This window comes from Pezoporus occidentalis, unplaced genomic scaffold (genome assembly GCF_034315485.1).
Source record: "Pezoporus occidentalis ecotype Australia unplaced genomic scaffold, CSIRO_AGI_Poc_V1 ctg80, whole genome shotgun sequence".
NCBI classification, from domain to species: domain Eukaryota; kingdom Metazoa; phylum Chordata; class Aves; order Psittaciformes; family Psittacidae; genus Pezoporus; species Pezoporus occidentalis.
Genome location: NW_026916159.1, coordinates 1,527,894 through 1,543,703, shown reverse-complemented (window position 1 = coordinate 1,543,703; position 15,810 = coordinate 1,527,894). Strand labels below are relative to the sequence as shown.

Below are 15,810 nucleotides of genomic sequence, written 5' to 3'. Positions count from 1 at the left end.
TAAACCAAAGATAGAGCTAGACAACCTCATTTTTTTAAATAAAATGACCTATTTTCTAGACAAAGGACATGCAGCAGCTGTAAACTCTCTGAAGGTCAATAAAGTATTTCAGGCAATGCTATACCAGAAATTACTTAACTTTTGGAATGATAAAAAATATACTGCTTCAGTGGGAGGATCACTAAATTCTCCATAAGAATTGTTCTCACCCAGTATTTTTAATAATGCCCTTGAATAGTAAGATTTGGGGAAATTATGTTGTGAAGTACATTCAGTAAAGAGGCACATTGCGCTAGTACAGAGGAAGGACTGGTTTAAACAGGCCAAGGCACAAATTCATGAAGACAATTAGGCTAATATGTGATTTCCTTTATGACTACATTGTGGTATATATATGGATGTTATATATATATATGTATATATACACACATATATAAAAACGTAGTAGCATTTACTGGAAACCTGGAAGAAAGAGAAAACCTAGGTATATCAGTGAATTAGAAGATGGCTGCATTACCAAGGTCATGTGTGCAAGGGAAAAAAGATATTATTTCACAATGCAGCAAAGTAATCCCATCAAAGAGAAGGAAGTATTAATGTTATTGAACAAAAGGTTGGAATACGATGAGCATTGGCTGTCCTAGAAAAAATGAACTCAAAGTGGAACAGATCCAAAGAAGGACCATTGCTGCAGATAGAGGTTCAAAATCCCTACGTTACTGCAAGTGCATAGGGATGTTGACATTGTTAGCCTAGAAAATAAAGATGTATGTAAGATTTTTATCTATAAACTAATGTGGTGAACATTCAGAAGGGAGAAGAGTTAGTGAAGGTAGGGGAAAATGTTTGATGGATGTAAAAAGAACAGGGAAACCTTTAGGTTTGAAATGAAAAATGTAGTGCAAAGACTCTGAAACAAGCCTCCCCACAGGATTATCAAGAGGCAAAAAAAATCAAACTATTTAAGCAGGTTTTGGAAGGGATTATATATCATGGTTCTTGGATACAGCAGAAATCCTGAGTCTTACAAACCGGTCACTAAGTCCTTAGAGTACATCACTAACTATAATTTTTATACAATAACTAGATAAATCATGATGTAATTATAAGTAATATATAGATTAGCTAGTTTCCCCTTCTTATGTAAAAGGGTCCTTGAATACACTTACATAATATAATGGTAATTTACGGAATTGCTTTTGTTCTAAGGATGAGGAAAGTGTCAGAGTTTCCTTCATCAACTTACTGCTGCGCGCATGACTGTCTTTTCATTCTCACTGTTTCACACCTATGCAATTCAATTTTCTTAAGCAAAGTTAACTCTTGATTTAAACTGGTAAAATTCATATTCAACTTCCCTGACAAGTCACAGAAACTGTCGAAGGAGAAGGCGAGTTGAGTCAGTTATTTCCCTCATCACTAGTAGTAGTAGTAGTAGTAGTAGTAGTAGTAGTATATTGTACTTCAGTTGTTAAGCTGCTCTTATCTCAGCCCATGTGTTTTACATTCTTTCAATCCTCCTCCCCATCCCACCCAGGGAGTGGGGATGAGCAAGTCCCTGCATGGTACTGAGTTACAGGCTGGGTTTAAACCACTACAGTAACTAGGACAGGCTTATTTTAATGTTTAACAGGAACACCCTAAACCTTAATCATCGTGAGGCTCTGTTTAGAGGCAACAAGACAGGCTGTTGTTCCACCAGAGTTTTCACAAACATGTAGTAAAAGCTATTTAGAGGTATGACTAGATTGGGATTAAAAAACAATTGGTATTAGATTGAGATTAAAAAACAAGACAAATGAGAAACTGAAACTGAGAAGAAAGATGTTTTCTCCAAGGTCACACAACAGATCAGTGGCAGAAGAAAAAGTATCTGTCACCAAATGCTGTAAGCCTTATGCGTATACTTTGAAAACAGTGTGAGGAAAGGCAGGCTCAGGTCAAAACTCTGGGAAAGATGAATTACACCTATACATTACATTTATAGCTGAACAAGTATGCATGATTTTCATTTGGAATTTGCTTCCAATAACAGTTGAATCCTTTGGGACAAAATTCCATATGAATACTATACTAAAACAAACAAACAAAAAACAAAACCAAAAAACTTTGCATTTTACACCTTGATTCTTACATATAAGCCCCTTGCTACTCAACTCAGTTGTATATAAAAGGACATCTTGTCAACAGTGTGGAACCTGACTTGTGCCTTCACTAGCAGGAATTCACATTTACTACCTTCATAGGTTGTGTAGTCTTTATAATTCTTATATTTGAGTCATCATTGTAACAGTACTGCCCTGGCATTACTCTAGTTCTGTGACACAGCTGTTCATCAGTAATGCTCTTCTGTGTTCACAAGGCTGTTTCCTTCTCCAAAGCTGCCCAGTACCTTATCATCTGTAACGAAAACACTGATTTCTGCAGAGCAAGGATAGGGTTTGGGAAGCCAAAGGGAGGTCCAGGAACCCTTCTGCTGAAGAACTGTCCTACAGCAACATCCTCTATCTTTAACTGCACATCACCATCATGAGAAAGGGACCCATCCCTCTGTGCTGAAGGCACCCACAGTAGATCATGCCAACCTTGTCACCAGATGGTGTGAAATTTCTGTGCTCCCAGAGCACAGAGCTTATTCAAAGCAATTTGTTGCTTGTGGCAGATCAAAATTGTTGCCTTTCTTTTCCACCCTCACATAACTTGCACGTTTGGCAATTGCACTATATGACCATCTGTGTTGCAAGTGGGCTTGTGTCCTGTTCACTGCATGCATGTTGTCTGATTTACTTAAGCCAGCCTAGCAGAGCTCTCACTGCAGGGGTTGGATAATATCAGCATTGACTGCAAGATATTGTGTATTACCAGGCAAAAATAAGAGATGGTCCATGATGAAGTATAAATCTGGAGGTTGTATCACATGCCTCTCTAGTTTAGAGCACACACATGCCTGTGTAGCCATAATACAATACACATGGCAAAATATTTGATGGTGAGCTAAACTGAGAAATCATCTGACAAATCACATGCTTACCTAATTCACCACTCTGCTGAGCCCATTACTTTCTGCACACTCATTAATCTAACTCTTTGCCTATAATTAATACCATGTGCTTATGTAGTCCATCGCTCTCTCCTGATCCTATTGTATTCTGGCTACTTATTAATCTACCATCTGGACAATAACTAATTTGACCAGTGCTCAACAAATGAGGATTTTTTTTTCCTCAGAACAGCAAACATGATATATGAACCTCACAGTTTATGTTCAGGTTTTGGAATGGTGCAAATTTAAAACTTGACATAAATGCAAATCTACATGCAATCACAGATGTTATGTGTATTATGTAAAACAAATAAAGTATTAGTGACTTTCAGTCTTAGTTGATGTACATGAAGTTGAAAAAAAAAACAAAACAGACTGCAGGCTTTGTACAAAATTAGAGATTGTTTTTTTTTAAAATGCACTAAATTCTTCCACTGAAGGTACTCTAATGTCTATTGATTAATAACTATCTTTTTAAAAATAGCCCCCTTTGATACAACTTACTGCTTTTAAACAGTTGTTGTGTTAAGATTTTTCTGACAATGAAGGTTGATGGTTAAGGTTGCATCTTTTCTGTTAAAAAGAAATCAATTCCATAGCCTCAAACAGACTTTCCTGGCTTCACACTCTCTAGGGTACTTTTAAAATTTAGTGTCAGCTGCCTTCTTTTCCAGATCTCTTTTCCATTTACATTTATAGATTTGCACAAAATATACCTGTATGTTTTTTCCACTAATGTAAATGTCTTTTAAAAAATCTTAAACTGATGGTTTATCCATTTAGTACTACACACTATATGCAGAATATTTGAGAGAAGACAAAATTTTACTAGAACTCTAAAGCCTTTTTAGGACAAAACAGCAAAGCACAAGTTCCTCAAATGCAAGGGCTTGTCTACTGGAAATGCTTGTGGTTCTTTCGTTCGTGTTTATAAGTAGATCCATATGTGGTGTGTCGTGCTGCCATCACAAAAAATGTCCAGTTTCACTAGGGAGCTCTATCAGAGTGTCAAAAGGGGTTGGAAATTTAACTTGGATATACCTTTTTCTGTTATTTATAGTAATTCATATTAATTTCTACAACAGCAGAACAAATGACTGCAGCAATACTTTGGTATGATTCCAGAAGAGCTGGAACAAACGTACAAACCCCTACACTTGAGTATGAGATGTAACTTGGGTGAATCGTTTACACCTGTTTCCTTTTAGAGGAATGAGTTGGTTGAGCTTGGGCACTACTTTTCTGTCTTGGGTGCTCTCCTCAATACAACAGCACCTGCCATTAAAGAGGGTCAGTAAGTGTGTGCTCAGCTGAGTCTGAAATTACCCATTTAGTAGCACTGAGACAGCATCTATACATGGTGGGTGCTGGATGAGAGGCAGGCAGGAATGATCTCATGTGAGCCTGCCTGTCCCAAATGAATACTGCCAATTACTGCCTTGATTATCTGAGTTAAAGAATTTGCAGTCCTTGATTTTCTGCCTTGGGAAACACTGGAATTAAAATTGTTCAGCAAAACTTTGGCATTGGTATTTGGTTAGCTATTTCAACCTCTAAACTCTTTAGCCTTAAAAGTTCAAGTAAGTTCATTTTCAAAGGATCTCTTAAAAATACACAGCTAAAACTTAAAAGACTAGCTGGAGATTCCAATTTCTAAGGATTATTTCCTGTTTACTTTTCATACCAGCTAGCTGAACTCTCACATTTCATCTTGGAGATAGGACACAACTGTCTGCAGAGGACATACTTTGTTCCCTTACACTCAGACAGGCAAAGGCAAGATGGACTCCTGGCTCTATTTGCTAAAAACATAGAGCAACAAATGGGAGGTAGAAAAAGCTGTCTTGGGAGAACGACACATAACTGAGCACAAGGAACTTCTTTGTTCAAGAGCACACGAATCAAAACACTGAAACTGCTGTGGTATTTTGGGTATTATCCAAAACAACAGAGTCACTAGTGAGAAAATGAAAACTGATATATTTCAGTTGGACAGTTTGTACTTTTTATGCTACATTCATGCACAACAATCAAAAGGCAAGAATCTGGAGTCCTTACTCAGCCTCACTTCCCACCAAAGTAGGGGTTTTACACTGCTTATGAAATAAGAAATGTTTTTTGTTGTTGCCTATAAAGACAGACAGATTACATTCAGCCATGGCCCAGAGGAAGGAAGACAGGAAAAAAAAAATAATAAGGGTGCTTGTTAAGACATTGACCTTTCTAAAAAGGCTGTAAGGGCTTCAGAAACATCCAGAAGAGAGGTTCTCCCCGACAGACTTCATCGCTATCAATACCAGGTTTTTCCATATGCTGCTCTGCTTGCACCCTTCATGCCATTGTCATGGTCCTGTGCAGAAAATATTCCAGGCTGACAAGAATGTCTATTTACGCCTACGCAGTGATTACTTATAGTCGCACAATTTTACTTGCAAATAAAAGAGAGTAAGTGTAAAACAAGTGTGCACATCCAGTATTAGGGTAGAGCATTTCTGTTGGTTCACTAAAATAATTTGCCTTTAGACAGGAAGAGTACATGTATTATTTGTAATAAAGATTTGAATCAGAAAGTTTTACACAAATGTCATCTTTAATAAAAATGAAGATTATCTATATATGAATTGACTTCAAACAACATGTTTTTAAAAGTTTTCCCTGAGCTGTCAGACAGCCTTTAGGGACTACAGGAAAAACACACTAATATAGCAAATGTTATAAATCCCCAGAATAACTCTTATCCCATTGATGTTTTGATTCTGTCATCACTATCCATCTATTGTTATCCTCAGGCGGTAATGAAATACAAGACCTGTTTCAAATAGGGATGAATAAGCACTGTACTTCGAAAGCTATAGTTAACTAAACGGAGCCCAGACTGCCATCAGTGCATTAAATGTTATGCCAATATAAATCCAAACCTACACTGCCGTAACTCTTCTGGAGCCTGTCTTCCATTACAGCTAGGGAATGGGACCAGGGGACGTGGCAAAGGAACAAATCTGGCAAATCTGAGGCATTCTTACTTGGACACAGTGCAGTCAATACGGTCAAAAAGTGGTGAAGGTTCAATTTAAAAAGGGTACATTTTTCAGAAGTGTCTGAGTCACACATAAGCCTCAAGGTAAATTTTTCATCATGTTCACATGATTCAGGAATCCTGTTTTCCAAAACCCTGAAGGTTGTGCAAGCACAAATATGTGACAGGTTTCCATATGTGACCCTACTATGCCATCAGAAGAATATTTTTAATACTATTTATTCTAAAATAGCAATGCTACCTCAACCTATTGACATTAATTTTCCATAGCTCTTAGTATAAGGCTAGCAAAAAATCACTGATAACAGAAAATAAAAAACCCTTTTAAAATTTTATTCACAGTTTCTCATTGGCATCAACCTACAATATCAAGGTTAAGTCACAGGAAAAATCATGAGTAAATTATGATGCACCCAGAGTCCTTGACTGCCCATCTGACTTTCTCCCATTAGGAAAACAAAAACGGCTCCTTTTTTCTCATAGAATGACATCTTGGTTGTTACCTGCTTCTCAGGAGATCACAAAAGTAAGATGACAAACACGCTTGGGGAATGGAAAAGAAATACATGTATATCTTTTCCAGTTAATATATATTATTGTTATTTGTTAGGGTCAGTGGCTTATGTGGTTGTAGTTAAAAAGCTACAGAAGGAATTGGAGATGTAGTCTTTTACTACAGTGTTTCTTATTTTAATCCACCAAGTAAATGGGTACAGTATACACGCAGGCACACATCAGGAAAATGTATCTGAAATCTATATATAAAGGGAAATAAATGAATAGGACGTCTGAGAGGCCAACCTACTGAAGAAAAAGCATGGTATTTAAACGAGTGGGCAGGCAGGTGGCAAAGGAGATGAGATGGGCAGGCAGAGAAGAGGCAGGCAGACACAGGGCAGTAGAACTGTGTGGCACAGCATTTTCCTCCTGTCGTCCAGCTTGCCAGACAGGGAGAAAACTGTCCTGTCTGTGAGCAGCACGCTGAACTAAAAACCTCCTTTGTCTCCTCTACAGCATGGTTTTGCCTATTTTTCCTGTCATGGGGAACATGATGTGGTATTAAATTATACATAAATATCAAGCAGGACTCTGTTGGAAATGAAAAGCTAATCATCCAGTGACATTATATAGTAGAAACTTATAATCAAACCAAGGAATTATCCACTAGCATTTGAGCAATTCAAACTGTGCCTTCTCTATGAGTTCATCTCTACTCCTGAAGAATAAAAGCTTAACAAAACATTCTCATTCCTGGGGCAAGGAGGATGTAATATTTATCTGCACTGGTTTCCAGTGGACATCTCATAAAATATTATGAAGTAAAGTAGTGGCAATTTAGATAATAACATGGCAAACTAAGTTACAAGGAGACACAAAAAGCTAACCATTCTAGAAAGTTCCCAGATTCATCAGCTCACAGCGTTACCAAAACTTGTGTGCTAAACTCTGCCAACTTTATTGTAATCTTTTCTTCATTTCTTTTTTTTTTAGCTATGGAGGTGCCTAGAATAGAGTGTATAGTTAGGCATAAAACTACAGCAACGTTACAATGGACTCAGATTCTTTATTTTCTTTCAAAACGGGCCATTAATTCTGATGCCTCTTGAAGCCTCTGTATAGTAATTCTCTGACAACTTTTCAGACATTTCTAAAAAGGAATTCATCTCTGAATGAAGCCTGGGGAATGGTAGTTCTGCCTTTTTTGCTTTTATACTTCTTCAGCACTAGAAGCCTCATATCCATTTATTTAAGAACATAATCTTGGGGAACACATGGGTAAAATATTTCAGTGAAGAGACTGGGATTACTACACATAACACAAGGAGGTAACCCCTAATGGCAACGACACTGGAACTGAAACGTTACACCACTTATCCACTGTCCTTCTACTTTTCCACCTATAAGCACAAACCCTTTCACTGACACAACTCTGGATGGCAATGAATGTAAATTTAACTTGGGATATTGAGAGTGCCACTCACTATAAAAGTTATTTTTCTCTTCACAGCCCTTTACCAAGGAGTAAAACAGATCCAATAACCACACTAAAATACCTCTTCTAGTACTGCAGAAAAATGCTTGGCTGAAGGGTGTCAATTAAAACACAAACACACATATACACAAAAACTGGGATTGGTAAAGTACTTAGGTTTTCGTTTTAGAAAGGGAGTCTTTAAACAAGGATCAGAGATCCTTTGGCTTCCACAAGTCTGGTAACTCACCATGTACACACATCTAAGATTTCTTGTGATCTGCAATTAAATCCAAATATTAGAATACAGGACTGATATTAGCAGTGATTTTGATCAATACAGCTTCTCTTCAAGCTGAAGAACCTGTCTCCAAAGAATTGACAGATGTGGAAGAGGGCTTCAAATTGGGATAGAGTCCTGTGCTACTAAACGGATATGTAATGTAGTTACATCCATGTTGTTGTATAGCTAATTCTAACCAGAGGTTATTCTATTATAAAGTCAAAATATCTGAAAACAATCCTAAGCAATGCATCCTTATTTTAATTTTTCCCTCCTCATGTAAATCAATGTATTGATGCTTACATGGAGTACACAATTCTGATTAATGAGAACTCTTAAATGGATCTGTACCCAAGGAACTGATCAAATGAAACTAAAGTGATCTGTACATAGTGGAATTCAGTATGTTGTTTCCTTCTGGTATATAGCTAATATTGAGGCAAAGTGTATCAAAACTTTTTTGTGAGGTAAACAAAAATTCACTTGCACTTCTTCTAATGAATGCTGGTAGAAGTGTAATGCAGCTGTAAGTAGTAGTTATAAATTGATGAAAGATGACAACTTACTGAGGGGAAAAAAAAAAAAGAGTTGACTGGTCAAATCATAAAACAGATTCAGATTTGGAAGAGACTCTGTAAGACAGCTGTGCTTTACCCTTTTCCAGTACTTGAAATGCATTTCCGAAGCACTGAGGCACCTTTAAAGTATATACAGCTACGAAGGATTTTTTTGATGGATGAGCATGTAAGGGAGAGGTAATATGCTGAACCTAGCAATTCAAAGTATGCAGGAATGCAGTTATCTTGCCACCCCTGAAGCAAAGCTTCAGTAGCAACACTTTAGAGCTTGTTATTCACTTGTATCAATGCAATTAGATAACAAATCACCCATCCTCCCCTTTTCACTAATCAAATGGTGCTCCTTAAAGAAGCAGAATCTTTACAGCAGAGGGCTCTTGACAAAAAGCTGGCTGCTCTTACATGACCTTGGACTTTAACGTGGCTGACAAGCAGAGCAAGGCTACAGCGTAAGCACTTTTAGCTGGATATAAGCAAGTATCCACTTACTGTTGGTTGCATAACATATGGCGGATGAGGCATCCATGAAGTACTCTGGACCTGCATATCAAATACTTTAAATTAGCACAAAAAGTTTAGAACAAAGCTCAAAGATTTGCTTGAAAATAGTCTATTACAAGTATGGAGCTAATTTTGGCAAAGGACTTAAGTCATGTAATTCAATGCAAAATTCATTTATGCTTCATAAAATTATTGACAAAGGAAAAAGCTTTCAAATTCAATTTGGTGATGTTTTCTACCAAAGTCAGAAGTCTGAACCACTGTGCCTCTTCTATGATCCACGCTGTTTTATCTCATAATGCAGTCTTCAATATTCCACATTGTCCTACTTTTCATTTGTATTGTTTGCTTTCATCCATCAATAGTCATTAAAATGTCATCCAACTAACAGTGCAGGAGACATAAAATGTTCAAAGTTTATTTTCAAAGGTATCTGTATGAACTTTAAAAGGTGTAACATATTCAGACACCCCAGAAAGATTTGTTTCCAGGAAGAACCGCAGATCTAATTAAGAGGTTTTGAAGCTTATTCTAATTAAAAGCTTTGATGGCAAAGCTGGCTTAAGGTGTCCCTGCCCTCCAGGATTAGCTCTTTCCTTGGGCATTGTGGGGTCCATTTCTACCAGAACTCTACATGACTTACCAATGTCTTTCCTTGTTGTTCTGCCTTGTAACTGACAAGTACCAGATTTCATAGACATACCAATTTTACCAACAATTAGTGACTGTTTGTGTATTTGGGGTGGCATCTCTGAGCCACAACTTGTGCTAAGCATGAACACGCTATAATTCCTCAGACTCAGCCCCAAGAAATGTGCATCCTAGTTTCCTTTTGCATGAGTCTGGGCACCAGAAAACACAGGAAGTACACAGTGGGCACCTCTCTAGCCATCCCCAAGATCATAGAGATGGGCACATGGCATCTCAGACTGAGCATGAGCAGGGATGATTAGGAGAGAGCTACAAGGTCCCAATTCTCCAGATGCCCTATGATTTTGTTCATGAAGAAAGTGGTGACAACTAATTGCAGAATTGTGTGCTTCTAGCCTTGTTGAAGTTTGTCAAAGTAGATTTTCTGTTGAAAAGCAAGTTCAGTGAAACATCTTTAGAACCAAACCCAGAGCACACACATTCAAACACACCTCTACTACAAAAGTTTCTGTTGTGACTCCTACTAGTTAACATATGTTAGAGCTGCCACAGCTTGCTGCTGTTCATTGCTCCCACTCTTGAAGCATTGCAGTTCCTCCTCTGTGCCAGGGCAAATGCCTTTGGGTTTACACTGCAAGCTATCTACGGAGAATCATATGGAATGAAAAAAAAAAAAAAAAGTTTTGGTGCAAATGCACCAAGCCATGAAACGATGCTTTAGTTCAAGTCAGGATGGGAGAAGGCAGCAATAGTGAACTGTGGAGCAGTGATGGGAGTAAGTGGCTGGATGGCCTGAATTCAGTGACCTGAAGAGGGAGGAGGTACGATTCTTAAGCCAGCTTTGCTACTGATTAACTTTCATGTGAGCTGAGTTTGTATGTTTCTGGCACTGACATTTATTTGCTGCTATAATTTACTGAAATTTACTGAATTTATCTCACCAGAACATCCTGTTTGGCAAGTGTTACGTAGTCATACAAGAATCATTCTTCTTTGAAGATCAAGTTTAAAACACAGGAAGTGTAAGCACAACCTCCCAGAATTACCTGTAAGCAGTACCACACCATCTCAAACTTCACCCCCAAGAAATCAACCCTAACGTTAATAACAACCCACCATGCAGCTTTGTGAGTTTAGGTAGCTTATCTCAGGCAGGACTCAGGAAGAACACTGATGCTATAGGACAGAAATAACTGAAATGGGAAAATGTATAGCTGATGACCAACTTCAGAGTAAAGTGATATTTTCCAGAGAGTGGCTAGTAATAAAACTATACAACCTGGTTTTGACTTCCATCTCGGAAAGCCAGAGAGCATGGTAGCAATTTTCCAGTGGAGATCTGTGAGGGATACGCTGAAAAGAAATTCTGAACGACAAAGTGTGTGTGAGACTGAAGAAGGCTATGAGGACAGTTATCCTCAAGTAACTTGCCTTGTCAAGGACTATTGTATAAAAATGAGCACTTTTAAATGATGCTGTTACTGGAGCAAAAACCCCCACATTTAAAACTGTCAGCTAATGAAGGGCAGCCAAAATGACAAGACATTTCAGTAAGAATGATAAGCTTCTGCTGCTGTCAAATAGAAATGAAGCAAAATTCTCTTTACTAGAGAAGCTGCTTGAAATAAAAAAAAATACTCTGGTTTTCATTGCTAGTGTAAAGAATTCAGAAAACACTTAAAACCCTACACCAGATGATACCTGAATACTACTAGAAAGCCTTTTGCTTAAAGTGTGACTCAAGAGCTCTAGCACTCAAAGAATTTTCTGTGGTATAAGCTCTGTCTTCATCCACATCCAAAACATAATTAACTGGGAAACACAGCAGACAAGTGCAAATCTGACGTACCTGATATGTAGAGACAGGGGAAGCAGCAATGAATGGCGTGATTGATGTCTGTGGAATCATGCGGTTTGTTGGAATACTGTACGGTGAGGAATAAAATCTGCAAAGAACAAAAGCGAGAATTTTTTGAACCTTTTGACTGGTAGGCTTTGACTAACTAATTCACTGCCTCCGAGGCAAAGACAATCAGAATCTACACAAGTAATTATGTCCATCTATTTCCAAAAGTACAATAAAGAAGATGTGATGGCTCCACTGAACAGATCTTGAAAATGGAAAGGAGGAGGAATATTTACACTAAGCATATTTTTTCACTTCAACTAGCACAAATATAGAACTTCATGATACAAGAAGTAATTATCTGAAATGCAAAGACAGCTGATTTTCCAGAGTGCTAGATAGTGAAAGAAATTTCTTATGTGACATTGAAGACAATATTACTGATTTCAATTCTACATGCGGTACTGTTTTCTTTTCAGATCTTAATGCTTCAGTGCTGAGAATAACACATTCCATACACATGCCTGACTTATTTCATTAAGGGATGGCTACAAAAGCTCTGGCTAAAATTTTCATATTCATCTAGGTAGACAGAAAAAAATCCACCTTCTAGTGAAATGTATCAGGAATTATGAGACTAAATGCCCCAGGCAGCATTGAAAATCTCAGATTTAGTTGTTTTTATTTCCACTGTTGCATGTTATGAACTGAAGTTGCATTATCCGTTGTTTGATGGCAATAAATGTTCTATTTCTTCTCGTCCCCTGTGGGTTAATGATTATTGATAAAATAATCACTTGGAAAATATCGCTACTGATGGATTCTGTAAGTACTTAATATGTATGTGTTTGTAAAGATTTTTGCATTTGCCCTTTTTCCAGTTTTAACTCTAAGCCAGAAAAATAAAATTGCTTAGAAAAACAATGTTTGTGGTCTTACAGCTGTCAAAATGTTGCTATTTTGGACTCCAAGAAACACTCTTGTGCAGTGTTTGCTTGTAAGATTTAAATCCTATGCAGATCGTTCTCATATAGTGTTCACCCATCTTACATGTAACAGATTTTGCACATATGCTTTCTCTGTAACAGTGGATTACACTTCCTGCCTTTTTATAGGTTTTTTTTGATGTTGTGGTTTTTTTTTCTCCTCACACTGAGGCAATCAACAGTGGCTTTCCACGAGAGCCATGCAACACAAATATCATTACTGGTGTTTAAACAAGTGCTCTATTTCCTGATCACCCTGGCATCCTGGATTTAGTACTAATCAGTCTAGTTCAGACTGGATGCATTCATTCTGGATGCAGGCTCAAAGAACCACTGACTTCATCCAACCAATAGCCTCCAAAAAACAGGCTGCTGTCTCTGTAGCTTGGGCAGAAACCTTCAAAGTTAGGAGGGGAGAGGGAGACAGAGAAGCAATCATTTGTTCTCTCTGTTCCAATAAGATTTTAAAATGCCAAAAGCAGCAGGTGGCATCTGAGTGATTGTTTAATAGAAATATATTGCTATTTTAGGAACATTTATCTGCCCTTACAATGCTTGCACAGAGACTATTTTAAAACTGTACCTTTGCCCAATTTTATATATATTCTATTATGACAACTCAGAGGCATTTGTATCCCACTGCTTGTATCAAACATTAAGTTCATCCAACACTGGGTGGGGGGAAGGATTTTTAAACCATTAGCCATGTTCATCTATCGCATTAGCATGATGCATATGTTATCTACATCCTGTTATAGGGGTCTTTTCCCAGATGAGGTTAACCAGAAATCTTTTTGGCTATGCTGCTGCTAAGCAGATGGACTAAAAAATGCTGTGTGCAGCAAATGAGAACAGTCAATGGCAGACTGAGAGAATTTACTCTATGAGTAAAATTTCTAATGTGTAGAAATACATATAAACCTCTTAAACTGAAGGACAGTGTAAAACCAAAAATATTTTGAGAAAAAAAAGCCCCATTTTTGTTCATTCTGTTCTCATTCTGTCCACCAGCCTGGCACTAATACTGTGCTCAGACCATGTATGAACTGCTCGGACAAAGATGAGTACAGGGAAGAAATAACCTTCCATTTGGAAGTAGCGCTGACTCTTTGGAATAAACTCTCCAGCATGTCCCAGCAAATACTACGAAATTTACAGAAAACGTGTTCTAAGCCAAGAACTTGACAGACAGCTAAACATTTCAGTTTCAGCTTAGAGATGCAGTTATCTGAATAGTACATAAGCTTGTAGAATATACACTCTGGTGATGTGAAAAATACAACCCTTCCAACACCCCTGCCAATACCATTTATCTGTCGCAGCTTGGAATGCTCTCAAATAAGCATCAAATAAAATGCAGTATCAGGACACTCAGCTAGAGTGTGAAAATTCACGCACCAAAGCATCAAAGAAGAGAAAGGCAGGAAATCTGACGCAGTAAATGACTATGTGAGAAAATCTAGTTAATATATTCCAAAATTAACAAATTAAGTTTAACAACCTGAGTCACTGTGGCAGCCTGTACGTTGAACATTTTGCAACCAGGAATCCCTTATATCCAGTGACAAAGGCTTGTCTTCCTGCCACAGCATCACTTGTGACCAAAGGGATCTAAAAAAAGGGGGTAGATATCTCTGCCACACCTGAAGTACAGTGGTATGGTGAGAATAAGATTGTCAACAGTGACAGTCTGAGGCAGATGTGGAATACTCAACCTGTCGGAGCCATGCACCGCTCTGCTCACACACCTACTCACAAGGAGGGCTCAACATGCTGTCACCCATGGGACACAGAGGTATCTCTCCAAACTCCCTTTACATAAAAACAGGTTAAGATCCTAATATGTAATTGGCATAAATGACATGCTGGGGACCTAATGAGAGAGAGGAGGACCAAAAATGTACGAGTAGCCTGTTCTGGTGCAAACCCTAGAGCATCCCAACAAGATCTGCTCCTGCTGACCTTGATGTATTTGATCTTAGAGCTTTCCCTGTTGTTTTTTTTTCTTTGGGCTTAGGGAGGGATGAAATGAAGTGGAAGATGCATGTTACAAGTAAGTCCAAGGGAATACAAGATTCTCAGTCATCAGAATACGTACACCAGAAAAAGGAGTAGAAAGAGATATATGTTATACTGGCTTTGACTCATCTTAGATATGTTCAACTACACCCCCAGGTTCCCTGGCATTAAAATATACAGTAACTATTATAGCACTTTAAGAGCTGTAGGCTTTGTGGTAGTTGACCCATGGGCTCTAGGGAGAGCTCTCCAAAATCTCAGCTGCATTTTCCACAAATGTAGTTTCATCCATGCAGTTTTTTGCACGTGCAATCCAGTATACCTGCTGCTCATGTGCAATTGCAGTGCTAGAAGCAAAAGTACAGAAAGGCAGGTGGCAGGGGTGAGGCAAAATTGACATCATCCTTGTATTAAAAACAGACCTTAATCAGCATGCCCAGATTCCATAAGCACAGGGAAAATCATCCCTAGGACGCAAAAAGCTGTTCCTAGATGCTCCCGAAGAGCGGTCCACAAAAGGGCTCAAAAGGAAATGTTTTTAAGAGAAGTTAAAAAGAGCCATATTCTCTGTACATCATCAGGAACATAAAGGCAATGTGTTAAGATGTTGCTTAACAGACAAAGCACATACTCCCCCTCCTGCATCAGCCCTCTGTCCACATTTGGGGAGTGCATTACGTGTAGTCTGGTTTGGTCACTATTTCCCTGACAAAAAGGCAAAAAAAAAAAAAAAAGAAAAAGAAAAGAAAAAAAGTCCATATGGTTCTCATCCTACGGGGGAATGTGCAAACTTCCACACAGAATCTGCACGAGAGCAAGATCCTATTTGCACTGCAATAAACACCATTTGCTCATGCCTTGTGCCTGGGGGCAGTACTGAAAAAGTTAGATTCG

General features: G+C 38.2%; 2 protein-coding genes across 11 annotated transcripts in view; one reads left to right on the top strand and one right to left on the bottom strand.

Moving 5' to 3' along the window:
- RBMS3 (RNA binding motif single stranded interacting protein 3) overlaps positions 1-15,810 on the bottom strand; it is a 729,877-nt gene that overhangs the window by 54,660 nt on the left and 659,407 nt on the right. For all 10 annotated transcript variants that reach the window (XM_062603533.1, XM_062603531.1, XM_062603532.1 and 7 more), the window contains 2 exons: positions 11,915-12,011; positions 9,403-9,453 (listed from right to left, as the gene is read on the bottom strand). In XM_062603533.1, coding sequence (XP_062459517.1) covers positions 9,403-9,453; positions 11,915-12,011 — 148 coding nt within the window. The remainder of the gene's footprint in view (positions 1-9,402; positions 9,454-11,914; positions 12,012-15,810) is intronic.
- The window catches only part of LOC134155902 (aggrecan core protein-like), a 667,433-nt gene that overhangs the window by 243,807 nt on the left and 407,816 nt on the right, over positions 1-15,810 (top strand). The gene's annotated exons all lie outside the window — the stretch shown is intronic.